The sequence below is a fragment of the Teleopsis dalmanni genome, chromosome 1 (genome assembly GCF_002237135.1).
Source record: "Teleopsis dalmanni isolate 2A chromosome 1, ASM223713v2, whole genome shotgun sequence".
Taxonomy (NCBI): Eukaryota; Metazoa; Arthropoda; class Insecta; order Diptera; family Diopsidae; genus Teleopsis; species Teleopsis dalmanni.
Genome location: NC_051846.1, coordinates 107,380,715 through 107,401,232, shown reverse-complemented (window position 1 = coordinate 107,401,232; position 20,518 = coordinate 107,380,715). Strand labels below are relative to the sequence as shown.

General features: G+C 35.5%; 1 protein-coding gene across 1 annotated transcript in view; it reads left to right on the top strand.

The window, feature by feature from the left end:
* The window catches only part of LOC119672308 (cystathionine gamma-lyase), a 79,042-nt gene that overhangs the window by 14,051 nt on the left and 44,473 nt on the right, over nucleotides 1-20,518 (top strand). The window contains exons 2-3 of the mRNA XM_038083332.1: nucleotides 11,048-11,244; nucleotides 11,308-11,398. Coding sequence (XP_037939260.1) covers nucleotides 11,048-11,244; nucleotides 11,308-11,398 — 288 coding nt within the window. The remainder of the gene's footprint in view (nucleotides 1-11,047; nucleotides 11,245-11,307; nucleotides 11,399-20,518) is intronic.

The following is a 20,518-nucleotide window of genomic DNA, read 5'->3' as shown; positions in this document are numbered from 1 at the left end:
TCCCTTCACCCGTACGTGAATTTGAGTGGAGTTCAGGTCAAACAGCTTCCCTGCCTGCCGAGATCGTGTGGGTTTTCCCACCGTTCTTGTCCTTCTCAATTCTGAGAATCCTTCATGAAGACGTACAAATGCTACCATTTTGTTTCTCCAGGCGGGTCAGCAAAATGGTCGGTGGTAGCATAGCAGAGGAGGAAATAAATATAATATACTAGGGTGCCATTAAGGTATATGGGCAATTTTTTTTTCGTAAAATCGGTTGACGGCACCCCCCAGATCGGTCCATTTTACTAAAAAAATAATCTGTGTAAAATTTTAGTTCAATTGGATAAGTGGAAATGGTGCCCCAAGAGGCTCAAAGATTGGAAAATAACGATTTTTTCCATAAAATTCATCTTTGATTGCTTATATCTCCGACATATTTAATTTTACATAAACTGTCTTCCTAAAAGTTATAGATCTATTAAAAATAAACAATTCACTCATACAAAGTTTTTCTGTATTTCTAATAGTTATTGAATAAAAGCAAATACAAGCTGAAATCCCCCTATTAAATTTAGGAAAGTTTAATGAATGAATTGTCTACTAAATTTGCTAGAAAATAAGTCCAATACTTGTAGAGATATATACATAAGTGAGTTTCTGTATTATTCATTGGAATGCGAAGTCAATTTTAATTCAAAGTGATTACATTAAAAAGTGTACAAGTCTGAAAGCCCAAATGTTGAACTATTTCAACGATTTCAGAAGTTTTGGCCGAAAATAAACGTTGATACGTTTACAGTCGTCTTAGAAAATGAAAAAGTAAGAAAATCGTTAAATACGGATGATGTGTTACGAATTACAAGTTTCCTTTATAAGATTCGTAAGGATAACCAACCAAGAGATGATTATAGGGAACTTCTGGAACTTGCATTAATGTTTTTAGGAGAAAAGCCGAACTGTACCATAAAGTTTCGACCGCCTGGAGCTATACATCATGCAAGATGGATGGTGAAAGTCATGCATGTATTAAAAATATTTTTTTTTAGGAAAGAGTTCAAATTATCTACAGAAGAAGAAAATGCTTTTTGCGATATATGTATATTTATTACTAAAGTGTATGTTGAAGTATGGTTTAATGCTTTGTCATCAGTCAAAGCTCATTTTCAAGATTTTAATCTTCTTTCTATTTTCAGTCAATATCAAAAAACTATATTTGGTATTTAAGCTCAAAGCTTGTTCATTTTGCTTTTTTGGATTTAAATATATCACGTGAGAGTATCAATAGATCGTGCAAAAATAACTGAAGGTAATAAGGATACTTTGCTCCAGTAACTTTAACTAAACTAATAAAAATTATGTCGGACAAACCTAGAATTAGTACTTTTTTATTATTAGAAAGATTAAATTTTAGAAATATTGAATTTATTTTAAATTTTTTAGAAATATTAAATTTTTTGTAAAGCTGAAGCGGACAATAACATTCACAGTACTTTAAAAGCTAGCAATCAGGTGACTTATTTTTTGTTTTGTTCAATAACTATTAGAAATACAGAAAAACTTAGTATGAGTGAATTGTTTATTTTAAATAGATCTATAACTCTTAGGAAGATAGTTTTTATGTAAAATTAAATATGTCGGAGATATAAGCAATCAAAGATGAATTTTATGGAAAAAATCGTTATTTTTCAATCTTTGAGGCTCTTGGGGCACCATTTCCACTTATCCAATTGAACTAAAATTTCACACAGATTATTTTTTTAGTAAAATGAACCGGAGCTTCGATTTTATCATCTCTATTTAATAACCTCCAGATATTTCTCATGGGCAATAGCTACTTTGCAGGCATTGGCAACGTCCCTGTAAGATGGAGTCGACTACGGCTGGTTTTCGATACCTCAGATTTAAGGGTTTAGTCGGGTACTGTATAGACTAGATAGCTACAATTACACATTTATATTAAGACAGAATAATTACTAGTAATACGTAAAGTTTTCTCTTTCCAGCCCGACAATTCACCCTTGACAGAGACATGGCCGTATCAAGAACTTTCCATCAGCCTGAGAGACTGTCCCACTTACCCTGACGAGTCTAGGTAATAAGCTGGAACTAAGTAGACGGTCTTTACCGCCACCTATTTCCTGAGACACTAGAGTATTATTAAGCCCTTCAAGCCTTGCCAGCTTGCAAAAACAAAGAATCTAACTACTGACTAACTACTACAAAATACTAACAAATTCTTATTTACTACCGACTAACAACACATACATAGACTACAAGTCAACACGTTCTACTTTAATCTACTGGTAGATCTTGATTGCAGTTTTTGCTCTAATCTCAAGCAATATTCCAGTTAGTAACATCAGTGATATCACTGACTGGGGCTTAGATACAACGACAAGGTGCCTACCACGTAGAGGAAGTTTTGTATTTTTACTGGCAGTGGAAATAGTGAAATAGCTGACAGAATCAATTAAAAAGTTAATGTTGTTTTTTCGGTCGTAAATATGCAATCGTAGTTCTTGATTTTTTATACTGTCGCCAACCATGTTTGATGATGACAGCTTCGCTAGTTTTCCTGTTGATTGCTGCTTTTACATTTGCCAAATTTGCACGGTTGGCTACACATAGTTGCTGCTGTCCCAAATTTTATATGGTAGTAACAAACCTTCTTACGTTTGAAAGAACTGTTGCGGCTGTTGTCTCTACCTTGTATTACGCTCTCATCATGGTTGGAATTCAAATTTCGTTGGCTTGTTGCCAACCTCCACCTATAATTCCACCTCAAAACAGCGCTCTCTCTCAACGCGCAAGTGTTGTCTCAACTATTAACAGCTGTTCTCCTCTTAAAATTCTACAGTTCAACTGCAATGGCCTTAGAGGGAAGATTTCTGGAAATTGCAGTTTTCATGACTTCAAATAACGTCGCAGTTGCTGCACTGCAAGAGACAAAGCTTCTACCCAACTCCACTCTTTCGCCCTCATCAGCTTTTACCCTGAGCCGGAGGTAGAGTTGCGTTTCTGTTGAGAGATTAATTATCACACAGTGAGCTAACGTTATCCTCGTCGAATGACGAATATTTAGAGGTAATAGCGTTGAAAATGTTAATTGGTAGGTGTTCTAAATTCATTGAAGTCATTTACATCTACCTACCATCCAACTCTAGCTGCCCACCGCAGCACTCTCCTAATATTTCTCATCTTCTCGAAAGGGACTCACGTTTTGTGTTGGGTGATTTGAATGCTTACCATTCTCTGTGGTTTTCTAACCTACCAGCCGATCAGAGGGGTTTACAATTGGCATTCCAAATTGATGATTCTTCCTTTAGTGTACTGAATGAAGATTCATCAACTAGCGTAATGCCAACTTGCTCTAGCTCTCCTGATGTCAGCCTTGCTAGCCCTAGGCTGCTTGCTGCCTCGAATTGGAGTGTGGAAATAGTTTTAAGCTCACACCACACTCCCATTATTATCTCACTTCCATCGTTCGAGGTTTATTGCGAAGCTGACATGAAAACCTTCAGAAATTTTAAAAAAGCGAACTGGGTCCTATTCAAAGACGTCTCCGAACGCGAATTCGGTAATATTTCTCTGTCCTCTGATTTAAAAAAGGCAGAGATACAATTTCGCAGCAGTATCATCAAATCCGCTGCCACAGATGTTCCTGTAAATAGGATTAAAATAATAAGGCCAAATTTTGCTAGTGACGCTGTGCCACTTGCCGAAGAATGCAATAATCTTCGTAGACTTGACCAAGAGGTATCCATGACTCTGCCCATTAATATCGGTGAATTCAGGATCCCTACTACCACCAAACCTAAAATCCTAAGTGTCGTTCTCGACAGTATGTTGACCTTTTCCGTAAATGCTTCATCCTTGTGCAGCCGATTAAAAACTCGCAATAATGTGCTAAAAGCTCTCGCCGGGTGCTCTTGGGGTAAGGATAGAGAAACCCTGCTGAGCACATACAAAGTAATAGGTCGACCTACTGCGGCATATGTAGCTCCAGTATGAACCCCGCAACTCTGCGAGACGCAATGGAATAACATCCAAATTTGTCAAAACACAGCTTTGCGAATTGCAACCGGCTGCCATCGTATGACGTATGTTGTTCATCTTCATGCGGAAGCAAAGATGCTTCTTGTAAAAGAACACAATCAACTGCTGTCAAAGCAATTTTTACTCGCGTGCCACACAGACGGAGATCCCAAAGGCATCATGGCTAGTAAAGCCCTCCCTTCACGTTACATCTGTCGATCACTTACCAACTTCAATAGTCATATCGACCAATATTGCAATGGAGCTTACATCAGTGAGATCGAACGTGGACTTATAGCACTCCACACCGATGCAGTATCTTCTTCGAGGCCTAGATTGACTCCCAACAAGGTCCTCAAAAGGCCTCCGCCTATCATTTCCCAGGATCAACGTAGTCTTCTTCGTGCGGCAAAAACTGTCCTATCTCAATTGAGATCAGGATATAGCCATGTGCTTAGCAGTTACTTGTCACGTATTAACGCGTCCATTTAAGCCCAATTGACCTTTGGACTCGTCCTCTTGAGGTAGCTAGGTTTCTTCGGCTGGATCCTGGTGAGTTTCAAATTATACCACCCCTTCCTTGATCTCAGTACCACAACCCCACCTATCCACTCCTTTACCCATGCATTCGTCTCGTAATCCTTACATGTTATCTGCTTTCAGGTCCCGGCGGGTTACATCAACAACAACAACGCTAATTAAAAAGTAGGAGCTTCTTTTTCACAACAAATTACTCAGAGACAGTTGGCTGCTCAGCTAACTTCCACGATACCAACCACGATATGCCAATTAATAGATCACCGCCTTCACATATCGGAGGCACAAACCACTCACCCATATGCTACCCAACAGCAGATGGTAGTTCTGAGAAGCCAACTACGAACCAAACAACAATGCTAAACAACCAAACCCAAAGGTAACGCTCATACTCGGTAAGTGAAAATCTTGCAAACAATCAAGCTACCAACCGCAAAGTCCAGCAACATCTTCGAAAAATAACACAGCATCAGCGCAACATGTTAACACATTGCCAAATATATTGCAAAAGAATAGTAACATAGCAAAAAATCCTGATTCACCCAAAGTCCGTGGCATGGATAAATATATTCAAATCATAAAAAGAAAACGTAGCCCGAAACAAGAAAATGCTAACAATTCAATCTCGACAAAAACTCGAAAAATAGAAAATATTTCGACAGCGAATCGTTTTGCCGTTCTAGCCCAAGACGATAAAAATACCAGACCCGCCCCTACCCAGAAACCGCCACCCATATTTCTGCGTGAAAAAAATTCAAACGCTCTTATATACTCCCTAACACAAAGTATTGGCAAAGATTCATTCCATGTTGTGCCTCTTCGTAAAGGAAATGTCGATGAAACAAAAATCTCGATCAACGAAGAAAAACATTACAGAACAGTTGTAAACAACTTCGAAAAAAATGGAAAAAATTTTTACACCTATCAATTAAAAAGTGCCAAAGGATTAACAGTGGTTATAAGAGGAATAGAACCAGATTTGAATACAGCAGAAATTAAAGAAGCACTTGAAGAAAAAGGATTTAAATCAAAATCTATATACAACATTTAAAACCGCGATAAAGTTTCGACATCACTTTATAAAATAGAGCTTGAACCTGAAGGAAAGAAACTCAAATCGAACGAGGCTCATCCAATTTATTCCCTACAATTCCTACTACACAGAAAAATATCAGTAGAAGAACCGCACAAGCGTAAAAACCCGGTGCAGTGTACTAATTGTCAGGAATATGGACATTCGAAATCCTATTGCACACTCTGTAGTGTTTGTGTTGCATGTGGCGACTTTCATTGCACTAAGGATTGCACATCAAATAAGAAGGACCCAACAACAAAAAAATGCGGAAATTGTGAAGGCAACCACACCGCTAATTATAAAGGATGTGTAGTATACACTACCGAAAAACAAAGAATGTTTCCAGCATTGCGTCCCCGCTCTCAGTCAGTAATCCCACCACACCCTACTCAAATGCGATCTCAGCCAAATGCTCCATCTGACTCCAACAATACGTGTACACAAATATCATATGCAAACGCTGTTAGAGGATTCACTGGCCCACGCAACGTCCAAAATGAAAACTCTACTAAACCATCTTCAAATATTGAAAACATGATCCAACTGTTTATGGAAAATATCACACAATTTATGAACACCATGCAAAATATGATGCAGGGAATGATTCAAAATCAAAATATCTTACTTTCAATCCTATCCAAACCATGAATGCAATCAAAATTTGCTTCTGGAATGCTAACGGCTTAAGCCAACATAAAAACGAACTTGTATTGTTTTTACAATCACATCAAATTGACGTCATGCTGATCTCAGAAACCCATTTTAACGAGAAAAGCTACTTTAAGATACCTGGTTACATACTCTACGATTCGAAACACCCCAGTGGACGAGCAAGAGGCGGATCTGCTGTCCTCATAAAAAACCACATTAAACACTTCCCAACTCAAACCCTTGAAGCAGAATATATGCAGACGACAAGCATATGTCTAGAAGAATACATAAAAGGTCTGACTATAACCTCAATCTATTGTCCACCAAGGTATAAAATAACGGAACTTCAATTCGAAGAATATTTTACAAAGCTTGGACCCAAGTTCATAGCGGCCGGCGACTTCAATGCCAAACACACATTCTGGGGCTCAAGACTTATATCACCAAAAGGAAAATCCCTGATGAACGTGATATCAAAACTCGACCTTAACATATCCTCCACTGGCACACCAACATACTGGCCTTCAGATCGGAAAAAAACTCCAGACGTCATTGATTTTGCGGTAACAAAGAATTTAAAAAGAGATCAAATTGCTACCGAGGCACCCTTAGAACTCTCCTCTGATCACACGCCGACTTTTATTCTGATTAGAAACACAACAATAGTCAATCCAAAATCTGAAGAAAAGCTCACAAACCAGCACACAAATTGGCTAAAATTTAAAAAATATGTTAGCTCACATATTAACACCGACATTTCCCTAAAATCAAATATTGAAATTGACAAGGCAGTCCAGGACTTCACAGCTTTACTTCAACAAGCCGCTCGAATATCAACCCCACTCCCAATACCCCACAAACCAATAAACTACCATACATCGAACGAAATTGCAACCCTTATACAGGAGAAACGACAAGTACGACGCCAATGGCAACAACAACGATCCCCCCGTATTAAAAAACAACTCAAGAATCTGACGAAAGCACTTCAGAGATTACTCAAAGAAAAAAATCGCATAGAATACGAAAATTTTATTTCACAGTTGTCTCCAACGCAAACAACAAACTACTCCCTTTGGAAAGCCACTAAACTCAAGAAAAAGCCCGTTATACACAGAGCACCCCTCCGACTTACAGATGGAAACTGGGCTAAAAGCGATGAGGAAAAGGGTGCTGCTTTTGCAAATCACCTTAAATATGTATTTACCCCAATCTCTACTTTAACAAAACTTGACTCTCTGCCTTACTCCACACGAAACGACAATATGACAATTTGCTTTAGTAAAAAACCACTAAAAAGCGAAATCAAAAATTTAAATACCAAAAAAGCTCCAGGCTACGACCTAATTACAGCGAAAATGCTGAAAGAGATCCCACAAATCGCCAAAGACCAACTACTTTTTATTTATAACGCTATTTTAAGGACTGGATATTTTCCAAACGACTGGAAGCTATCCAAAATCATGATGATACCCAAGCCCGGAAAGGACCCCGCTCAAGTCACCTCATATAGACCCATAAGTCTGCTTCCAATTCTTTCAAAATTATTTGAAAAACTTTTTATAAAACAACTAATGCCATATATAAATAAGAAAAGAATAATACCTAACCACCAATTTGGATTTAGAGAAAAACACAACACAATAGAACAAGTACACCGCATAGTACGAGTAATTAAGGAAACGTTTGAGAAGAGGCAGTATTGTTCAGGCGTCTTTCTAGACATAACCCAAGCCTTTGACATAGTTTGGCATGAAGGATTGTTCTGGAAACTTGAGAAACATTTACCATACAATATATCCTCAGTTATCAAAAACTACCTCTCAAATAGAAGATTTGTTATAAAACAAAATTCTTTTGTCTCCAATGCCTTCCCCATTATGGCCGGTGTACCCCAAGGTAGTGTTCTGGGCCCCTTGCTGTACCTGATTTTCACAGCAGACATGCCAACCAGTGACTGTACAACAACATCAACATTTGCGGATGACACTGCCATTCTCAGCCATAGTGACGACCCATTCACAGCCACAAAATCAGTTCAAGACCACCTCAACAAACTGCAAAAATGGCTCGATCTCTGGAGAATAAAAGTTAACGAATCGAAAAGTGTACACATAACCTTCACTCTACGACGAGATACCTGCCCTGCCCTTCGTATTAATGGAAAAGTAATACCACAATGCAATGACACCAAATACTTAGGAATGCACCTCGACCGAAGGCTTACGTGGAAAAAGCATATAGAAACCAAAGTAACCCAAATTAGACTCAAACAACAAGAACTAAACTGGCTGATAAATAAAAATTCTAAACTTAATCTCACCTATAAAGTGCAACTTTACAACACAATGATGAAACCCATATGGACCTACGGAATTGAACTCTGGAGCTCTGCTTCTCCATCAAACATTGAAAAACTTCAAAGAACTCAATCAAAAATCCTCCGGCAAATAGTCGGTGCCCCCTGGTATATAAAAAACGCAAATATTCATAGAGATCTTCAAATTGACACACTCACAGATGTAATTACCAGCAACACACAAAAGTACAAAATCAAACTCAGGAATCATCAAAATCCACTTGCAAGCAACCTTACCCAAAGCGCTGGTACACAGCGACTCAAAAAAAACTATATAAACCCGGCTATTCAAGAATAACGCCCGACATGGTAACGAAATTGGACGAAGCTTTGGCTAAGGACAATTAATTATCTATTTTTCTTTTTTCAAATATTTTAATACAGCAATTAGCAGCGAAAATTTATTGTTAGTTCTAAATTGATTTTTAGAAGATTCAATAAAAATCAAAATAAAATTCAAAAAAAAATAGAACAGATCTCATATTATTTGGTATGTGTTGCAACCACAATGTTGTTAATGCCTCCATGGTCAGCCAAAAATTCAATTAATTAAAATAATATAAAAAATAAAATTTTTGTTTTTGTAGTTCAATACTGTTCGAAAAACCTCTTTATGAAATATAATAAGTTTCTATTAAAATATAATAGTCACTTTAGTCTGGAAAATTTGACGTTAAAAATTTCAACTAAAGAAGTTGTAAAATTGAATTTTTTTTATACGTTAAACTAATGACAAAGATTGCCTGCGAATAAAGTCACAATTTATAACTCAATCAAAAAGTGATATGTAATTGTGAAAGAAATTGTGGTTAAGAGTTTTGGCAAATAACAAAGTGTATGTTAAACTAATTATAAAGATTGCGTGCAATTAAAGTAGTAATTCAGAAATAAAACCAAAGTGTCTTGTAATTGCATGAAAAGATTGTCATAAAGAAAAAAAAATTGTTTTTTTTTTGGTCAAATATCAAAGTGACCAGTGAACTAAGCAAAAATTTAAAATAAAGGAAAAGAAAAAAAGTTCTGTTTTGGATTGAAGACAAGCGAAATTTGGCATCAAATTGTGGGACGGCTAAGAGGAAAATTGAAAGCAATATCCGCAACGGAGGAGACATTGAGAGGACATTGCAGTATAGCCAACGTCGGCAGTTTCAAAATTGAAGAAAATCCCGGTAACGATAACGCACAACATTGAGTGAAAGACTCCGGACCAGCTATTTCAAAACCCGTTATATTTAATACGTAATTTTCTTGGTTAACGGATATGAAATACCGTTAACGTGCACGGTTACGATAAAAGAGTGAAGCTCACATGAACTATGTTAAGCATAGTGTTATAAAAAAAAAAGAAAAGTTGCTGGCGGTCAGATTATAAAATCTGAGGGCGCAGATTTAATAACAGGCAGACACAAAGCCTCTTTCTTTGATTTGTCGTATTTATCCGTTGCAGGAGGATTTTTTGCAATGTCTTCTACTTGCTGCAACGTTTCTGAATCTAGTGCAGTGATCACTGCGTAAAATTTTGACAAATCTGATATCACTTGACTCATGTGTAGTGAACCTTCAATTTGCTCAAATCATAAAATTGGATCCTTGACTAGAAAGTTTGACAACTTCATTGGCCGTCGTCATCGCTTGCACCGCCGATGCTTTAGCTTTCATTGTCTGAAATTTGTTTGTGATTGAGGGAATCTTTTTGCATTTTGCGCTTTTATCCAGAAAGTTGCGTTTTTGCTTCTGTCGGGGTCACCAATTTATGGCTATTGTGCCATAATTTTATAATAAAACAACTTTTATTTCTTTTATTTTTTCACGTTGAACTATATTTTTATTAATTTTTTTTCGCTAAAAAACGAGCTGACAACTCCTTGGCGCCTGTTATTAAGTTAGTTGCTTATTAGAAAAGATAATTTAGTTTTATAACAAACTGTTCTCTTATATTCTTTCAGGCAGAGCATATGCATACATAATTGTTTGTCAACAATCTTGTATTGTTTAAATGAAAACATAATTTGTCACTTTTTGTGCTTACTGTGGACATCTATCTGAATAGGTTATATTATAAATCTATATGGTTGCGATATATAAATATTTTCCATTTCATTATGTTCTCTGTCTTATAAATCAAATATACGTTAAAAATATCATGACGGTTTCAGTTATGTATGTTGTAATGGCGATTTTTGTCACCGCTCTAGCATAAGTAATGGCTTGTTGTTTTAACTTTTACATAAAAAATCATTTAAAATCGAAGTAAACTTTGTTCCCAATGTATGATCTTAATTGTTAAAAATTATAGAATTCATTGTTGATTTAATACTTAAACTTCTACTTTGAATCATTTTGCCATGTAGTGGTTAAGTGTAGTGGTTAAAATATTAAAATAATTTTAATTTAAATTATAAAACTAGGGGTTTGAATATTCAAGAAGTGGAAATCCTACTAGGAACGTTTTGGAACGATGCTTGGCAGCACTGGATAATGCTAAATTTGGTTTAACATTTGCTTCTGGTCTTGGTGCAACAACAACTGTGTTAACTATGCTATCAACTGGAGATCATGTGATTGTAGGTGATGATGTTTATGGAGGTACAAATCGTTTAATAAGGTATATTAGTTGAACTCTTTGCTTTTTATATATACTCTAACAACTCTTTATTTGATTTTTAAGACAAGTTATATCTCGCATGGGTATAGATTTCACTTTCGTTGATCCTACTGATTTGGTGACTTTTAAAAGTGCGATTAAAGTAAACACGAAGGCAAGTTTAAATACAAACAATTTTTAAATATAACAAATATTACTAATATTATTTATAATATGCTATATATAAAGCAGAAAAAATAAAAATCAGCTATCTATGTTATTTAAGTTTTATTGAGTAAATTAAGGTTTTTATAAATATATCTTGCCGAAACATGTTAAGTCTAAAAACTCCTTGCTAAAAAGTTTAAATTTTTGGTTTTAAAAGACTAAACATTACATTTCAAGTTTCATTTTGTTTACATTGCTGCAATCAACTGCTGTAAATTGCTAAAGATTTAAAGAATAACATTAATTTCAGTATATATAATTTAATTCCTTTTTGCTAAATACAATTCTTGATTAAAATTACTCTACACTTTTACATGCATACGATATTATATTATATATTATTTTATATATATAAATATATAGCAGTTATTTAAGTGAAGTATGATATAGACGATGCTACATGTTTGCAAACAAGGTTTGCGAGCTACCAAATTGCACCATCTTTATTCAAGTTTGCAAACCAAATTTCGGTCTGCAACAAATTTTCGGTGAAATTAAAACTTTTCAATTATTTGTTAAGTGGGCAAATATGTTTGCTTGTGTATATCGAAGTTTGCAAACTTCTCGTAATTTGAAAACTTCGGAGAACGTCGGAACTGCGAAAAACGCGGGAAAAAATTATATAATAATAAAAAAAGTGAAATGTCAAAATCTACAGATTTATTATTTGACAATTTTGGTGGGTGTCGGATGTGTAAAAAACGCGGGAAAAATTATTAAATAATAAAAAAAGTGAAATTGGAAAAAAGTGCTAAAAACAATTATTTTGTGTGTGAATAATATATTAATATGGCTTTTCCGCATAATAATATTTATAAAGAATTAATTGAAGAATACAAAAACGAACGGTGTTTGTGGGAAGTTAAATGTGACGCGTATAAAAATAAATATTTGAAATCGCAAGTTTGGAATAAGTTATTGCTAAAATAAAAAGATTTTCTATATGCCACTTTAGAACATGTAAAAAAAAAAAATTAATGGTATGCGGATCAGGAATTGTAAAAACACTGAATATTTGTAACTATAATAAATTTTGTTAGTAAATAAGTATATATTTAAAGATATTGTAAAATGAAGAAAATATATAATAAATAATAATAAGTATAAAAAAAATTATCAAGTGTCCAAACTTATTGTATTACGAGAAGATTCAGGGTTACAAAGAAATATTCTTGTAACGACTCTGGGATGCGGCGAGCGAAACCTCGGCGGTAAGCTTCATTACAAGTTTCGATTATTGTTTTGCACTATGTACTTGCTCCGCTGTTGATATGAACGCTGCAGAAAATATATGAAAATGAAGTATGCAATCTCGTTTCAAAGTGTATAGCATAGTGGATACTTGGTTTGCATAATTGGTTTGCAAACATGTAGCATCGTCTATATCATGCTTAACAGCAACAGCCAAAATGAAATTTACGTTACCAAATACCGAAAATTCTTTCTATACTTTTTTAGATTTTTTATGACCTATATTAAAATGTCGTTTAGAATTATTAGTAGGGTTAAATATGATTTTAAAGGATAGCCACTGTTTACAATCAAAAACTTCTCACTGAAAACTCCGTTAATTTACGTTAATTTACGTTAATTTACGGTATTATGAAATTTCTTTCTATTGCGAAGCATTTTGTCCACCTACGATTAGAACACTCTTATATTTAGAACGTCATGCGTTGTTTGTTTCGAGATTCTGGATCTATTATCAAACTATGCACCATTCTATGTAGCGAAATGGTTTCTTCATCTAAAAATGCTCCGCATAAAAGTACAATTCGTGCATTAGTTACGTCTTTCTAATTTAAATCTTATTTTTAGCAATTTTATTAGTTTATTTTTTATAACAAAACACAACTGATTACGATTTTAAATCCCCAACATTTCCATTTAAGTTAAACGGAGTTTAAATACGGTACGCTAAAAGCTCCGTGGGCCGAACAAATCTTTATAACATACTTTGGCCTGCTACGTGAACATGCGTTACCGTAAATCAATATGTACTCACGTGTCCATCTTTCTTTCGTAGATGTGACATCTGAATAGGACTAGTTTAAACATACGTAAGCAGTCAAATGTAATCTGTAAAACGTAATTTTGAGTTAAGCCCAAGTTTAACCTGGCGACTGTGTCAAATTTAATCTAACCGTAAACTACAATACTGGGCATAATGGTAGGTAGGTAGGTTGGAATGGCGGCTTTGTTTCCAAAAAGCCCACTTAAACTCAAATAATAACCCATTGTGGTACCACAGAAATAGCATTGGTACGTACATAGATATAAATCAGTATACAGTCAACACCGAAATACTCCATTAGATAAAGGAAAACCATCCTGATAGTTCTATAAGCTTGGCCAGATCCCTAACTTTACAGGATGACAGCTCAGTCAGGTCGGTGAGAAAAGGGAATCCGAAGAATTTTGATTTTCTTCTAGCTAAAGAACGGCATTGACACATGAGATGGATCACGGTCTCCTCCTCATCTTCAGATCAACAACCTCGACAAAAGTCATTGTACACCTTGTCCGCACAAATACTTAGTTAAAGTAGCTGATTAGCTCGTATCTTGTCTAAATTAGACTTAGCCAACCTAGATATCTGATAATGAGACTGGGCATAATAAAAAACATAAATTCACGATTTTTTACATGTTCTATCATGTTTTTAAATTAAATTTGCATGACATAATACGTGGAGTTTTTACAAGTAGTTTATGAATAATGTATTAATTTAATCTAACACTTTAAAATTTTGATGATAAGCTTCTTAATTCATCGATTTCAAAAAAGTCTGAATAGTGGTCTACGGTATAATAAAACTTTTTTTCTGATTGTTTATGTTCATTTAGAATACATCCATTGATACTATTTCAAATACTGATGTTGGAGTACTTGTTATCATCAAATATCATTTCTCATTGGTTTTGGTATATACACTCGATCTCCCTTGAATACAAATCCGTTGTTTACTATTAATTCGGCTCTCAAATTCCAGTACTGCTTGATTTCGTTAGGTAGCTGTTGTTTATGCTCTGGCCAATCATTTTTAATTATATTGATTAATGTTTTTGTAATAACATCTTCACCTGTTACTCGCTTAATTTTCTGAAATGTTATTGTAGATATGCGTTTATCTTCTTTTTCACCAATGTCTTCTTCTGGAGTTCTTGATAATGTTTCAGCTAGATAAATTTCGGTTCCTTTTTTACATACCTTTGTTAGGCCAAGATCATCAATTGTAAGCGCTTTAGTGTTTTAAATAGCAGTTTCCTGAAAATATTGATTAAGGTTAAATAATGCATTTGTTTGCATTACGATTGACTTGTCCATGCTGTAATAGTTTAGAATTGGTGCTGTTGTTATCACTTCTTTTAAGGTATTAAATGCTCGTTCTTGATGTGTGTTACGTTACGCAAAGGATCTGTTATTGTCGCTAAATTTGGTATAAATTTATTTACATATGTTACAAGACCTAAAAATCTTTTCGTTTCAGCCTTATCTCTTGGTTAAGGCATATTTAGAATTGTACTAATTTATTTGGACCTGGCTTAACACTTTTGTTAAGATGTGATCGATCATAACATTTTATATTTTGTTGACATACCTTGATTTTGTACCTGTTCATTTTTAGGTTTTGTTGTCTTAAACATTTCAAAAGTGCTTCTAAGTTTTTATTGTGATCTTTAATTGCACTTTGTTCATTTTCACCTTTGCCGAAAAATAGGATATCGTCTGCTATGCATACAGCTCCTTTTAAATCTGACATAATCTGGTTTTGCTTTATTTGAAAAGTTTTCATTCAATGGCAAACGATTAAATCTATATATTTTAAATACAGTTCAAAATGTTGTGAGTTTGCTGTTTTTCTCATCTAATTCGAGTTGCCAAAACTTTATTTCGCTTCCAGTATTGTAAAGACTTTTGCTTCTGCAAGTTTAGCTAAAATTTTTTCTATCGTTGGTAGTTGATATTTAACGTGTTTTAGTGCTTGATTTAGGTGCTTTCGATCAGTACATAATCTTAGTTTATTATTATTTTTCCTGACGATTATTAAATTGCTTGCCCAATCTCCGTATTCGATGTCTTTGGTTATAACGTGTTGTTTCTCCATGTCGTCTAGAGCAGTTTTCAGTTGCTCACGTAATGATACGGGGATACGCATTAGTGATTCCCTTTTTGGTATTATGTTTTCGTCTTAAGTGAAACTTTTCCTTCGATTTTGCTCAGCCCCTCGAATATCTCTTTGTATTTGTTTACATTCGCAAATGTGCTCTCACTATTAGTATCTTCTTTCACATTCTTATATTTTTATTAGTTCCATTATTAGTTCCATGTTCGAGCTTATAGTAGTGGACAATGTTATATTTTTTATATTTTTTGTTTTATGCGCTCCATCCAGAGTTTGTAGTGTTGTGTTTGTATTTCTAATAATGGGATTTGATAGTATTACTAATAAGTCTTTTTTGCCGATATAATTTTAATTTCAATTTGCATTTTAATTTGCAACTACTGCTGCCTTGTAGACAATTAGGTTTGAAAAAATAGCTAATGATAATCCATACTACTTTGTAATCAAAACATATTCGTTAAATTGTTATTCATCTTCCTTTTTCTTTTTTTATTCTGTGTCTTTTAATGTTATGTTCCACAAAAAAGGGGATATAAACTTACCCGAAAATTATAGAGGCATTACTTTATGCAATATTATCTTAAAAATTTTTACCCATATTCTGCATGATCGCCTCTTGCCAAAAAACACAACAAAATTCCTGAGTCGCAAATGGGTTTAGAAATAAAAGATCATGTACTGATAATAGTTTTACTCTTCAAAAAGTAATTCAATTATATCTTCGTCTAAAAAGCAACTTTGCTTACGAACTTTTTATTGATTTCAAATGTGGATTTGATTTTATTGACCACTTGCTGCTCTGGCAAAAACTTCATTCGCAAGGTATAAATTCGCGCTTAATTAAAATTCTCCAGTCTATTTACAACAAGGCATCCTTCGTGTTCAAACTGTTATGTCTCCGTTTCATATTGTTTATTGCTGATCTTGAGAAAGAATTAAGGAATGCAAATCTTGAAGGGATCAATGGTAACGGTTTACATGATATTTTGATCCCCTATTATTTTGCGAAAAAATTTATTGACACTTGAAAGCTACTGCGAAAAAAACTCGTGTTGTAAACACGAAAAAACCCCAAATTGTTCACTTTAGAAGATAGGGAAGACCAATAGCAAAAATTTCTTTTACAAATGTCACCAAATTTCTGTCGTAAAGTCCTTCACATACTTAAGAGTAAATTTCTCAAGCTCCACATTAGGCAAATGTGCAACAGAAACTGCCATAAGAAAAGAAAATGGCGCTCGGTACGGCAGTACAATTTTTCTACTGCGCTGTATCCGTAACACTTTTATATGCATAAGAAGTGTGGGGTCTACGATACTGTGATTTACTAGAAATCGCTTGTTAGCACTCCCCCAAGCTACAAATAATGCAGCACTTAGACTTGAACTAGGCCTTGTAAAAATTTCACATAGAGTTTTCAAACGAGCAATCGATTTCATTATACAAATTCTTCAAATGGACCAATCAAGATACCCCAAACAATGTCTCCTTCGTCTTAGTTACCTATACGTAAATAATTCTTAAATGTTAATTATTTGTAAATTATTCTTCTAGAAGAGAATTTAATTGGGTTACACAGTTGTAAATATGACATACTTGTGGGAAACATCGACTGCAGTAACTTGGATTGCTAACCGAACTACAGCCCTTGAACGCTATTAAAATATCTAAAATTCAAGGATATCAAGAATAAAGCCACCAACTCACAATCCATGAATTGCAATATATTAAGAGCCTTGGATGACAAACCTGCCTGTTACCTCTTTGATCGTAAGCAATTTTTTATGGCAAAGGTTATCGTCCAATTGCGGCAAATTCACAGACTCGAAATGTTTGAGTGCCCCATTTACTCCTCATTACGAAATCACCATCTTAGTTTTAAAACTTACAGTCTTCAGAGACAATAAATCTCTAATTTTCAACTGCTCTGATCCGCAATCAACTAAGGCAATATTCTCATATATATTAAATAGTCTTAAAATCAGATCATTTATTATAAACGAATAAGATTTGCATTTTCCTAAAAATTTTTTGTAGATATATATATATATAATTATTTTCCTACTATTTATAAACTTTTTTGTTTTTATCACCCACCTTTTTTATCGTTCATGAGGTTTGATGTAACTATAAGTATAAATCAAACCTCCTTCTGTTACAACTATAAGTTTAGAAGCAGAAGTAGATTAGGTTAGGTTCGGAAGGCGTGTGCTGCCAATTGTCAGGACTTCCACTCGGAGGCATATATTGCCCATTGTGATGCACTCAAAAAATTTTTGCCGAGAGAGGCGAGTTCCTAACCTTTATAATCCTTGTTAAACCATTTGGTTTTCCAGATGAAATTGAGGAGATCTGATAAGTTTATTTTCGTTATCTCATCCAAGCCAGTGAAATAGCGATCTGCGAGACATTGAAGTCGCCTTGTCTGAAGTCCTGGACAGAGCCAGAGGAAGTGGTTGATAGATTCTACCTCATCTTCATCTTAGCAACTCCTGCTCCAACGGTGTTGGAACTCGCCACCGTTGGAGCATAGGTGCAATGGCACAGTGCCCCGTTAGTACTCCAGTAAGCACACGAACTGCAGGTTTGCTGAAGCCTAAAAGGCTTTTCGTTTTATTTTTATCCAACCTCGGCCATAAGGTTCTAGCGAACTCACAGTCTTCGCGGTTAGTCCATAAGTTGTTTGTCATCATGTTTGTGATTTCCTCTATTATCTTAAACAGCTCACACATTAGTGTGTTTATTGTGGGGTCGGCCTCTCTTATATGCATTGCAGAATCTCTTCTGGCCATCTCATCTGCTAGTTCATTCCCTTCGATATTGCTATGCCCAGGAATCCAGCAAAGAGATGTTTGTGATGTTTGATGCTCATCAGTGAGGCGCAACATTTTAATACAATTTTGGATTTAACTGTTTTAGATTCAATTGCTTTCAAAGCGGCCTGACTATCTACAAAAATCGTGATATTCGATGGACGAATTGTACTTTGTTGTGTAAGCAAGCCAATCTCTGTGTTTTTCCGATGCGGGCTAAATTGCTTAGGTAACTCATAGGTAATGATAGGCCTGATGATCGTCCTGTACATTCCGTATACTACGTACGGTGACAATCCCCATCGCTTTTCAAAGGTCTTTTTGCAGACATAGTATGCAGCTAGTCCTTTCCTAATTCTCTCCTCAATATTCTTTCTCCAATTTAGTTTGGAATCAAGGACGACGCCAAGATACTTGGCTTCCAAGGAAAGAGTCAGTGTAACTCCATCCAATCTGGGTAATGTAAAAGTAGGTATTATAGTTTTCCGTGTGAACAGGACAAGTTCTGTCTTAGTAGCATTCACCCCTAAGCCATTGCTTTTTGCCCACCTGGAGATTTCACCAAGTGCCGATTCCATGAGCTCACTAATCGTTGACAAGTATTTGCCTGAGATTAGGATGGCAACGTCATTGGCGTAGGCAACAAGCTTTGTTTTCTTAGCCCTAAAGATTTGCAAGATTTCGTCGACCACTAGGAGCCAGAGAAGGGGTGAAAATGCTCCTCCCTGTGGGGTGCCCCTTGTAGTCCTCCTGGTCACGGAGCCCGCTCCTATATTAACGTTGATGACTCTGCTTTCAAGCATTTTGCCAATCCATGCTACTATGAAGTTCTCGACTCCATTTCTTCTAAGCGCCTCACGGATCGCGTTCGTGCTTACGTTATTGAAAGCTCCCTCGATGTCAAGGAATCCAGCCAGGGTGTACTTCTTTAGTTCGAGTGTTCTTTCAATAGTACCAACCGCTTCGTGGAGAGCACTTTTTACCGACATATCCTTGCAGTATGCGTGTTGTGTCATGTCCATTGTGCGGATACTGGTATTTCCTCTAATATACAAATCGATAAGTCGCTCTAGTGTTTTTAAAATAAACGAGGAGAGACTAATTGGTCTGTAATCCTTTGCAGTAGAGTGATTTAGCTTTCCTGCTTTTGGGATAAGAATCACCATAACCTCCCGCCAAGCTTTAGGTATATATCCATCCCTTAAGCATCTTGAAAAGATGTTTACCAGGTAAGGACCCACGCTTTCAGCAGAGTGTTGCAACATGGCAGGTATGATTTCATCTGGTCCCGACGATTTGTAAGGGTCAAAGTAGTTAATTGCCCAAGTAACTTTATCTCTGCTAATAATATTTCCGACGTCAGTCCTAGCTGCTTGAACAGGATTTATCTGTGATTTACAGTCAATCGAGTTGGTGCAGCCTGGAAAATGTGTCGTCATTAAAATATTACGGGATTCCTGACTCGAGTCTGTCCATGAGCCGTCTGGCCTTTTAGTACTGCCTAGGATTGCTGATTCTCCAGATAGTATTTTTCGTAACCTTGATGCTTCATTTACAATAGTTCCGTATAGTACAATAGTACAATAGTTCAATAGTTCCGCAGAACTGTTGCCAGGAATTTTTCTTTGCAGTTTTAATTCTGCTTTTATACATATTAAAACTGGCTTTATAAAAGTTCCAATCCTCTTCTTGCTGGCAACTTTTTGCCTTGTTGAAGAGTTTTCTGGATGTAGTTCTCAGCAGCCTCAATTCCGCACTTCACCAAACCGGTTGAGGCTTAGTTTTTGGCCTAGTTAGGGGGCAAGCTGATTCAAAAAATTTATTCAAGATACCCGTAAGTTGAGGTTTTGGCTCACAAGTTTCGAAAAGTTTGACCATCGGCATTTTTGGAATTTCTGTATGGTCTTGGACTCTTAACTTCTAGATTGATGGTGAAGTGTATCCTACAATGATCCGAAAAGGAGTGCGTGTCTGATACCCTCCAATTGTCTACCTTAAAGTATTTAGAGTCAGTGACCACTGTAATATCAATAACTTCTTCCCTAACCCTGTTTCGAAATGTTGGCTTATTGCCTTTATTGCATAAAGTTAGGTTAGTAGAAAGAATAAAATCGAAAATGGACTCACC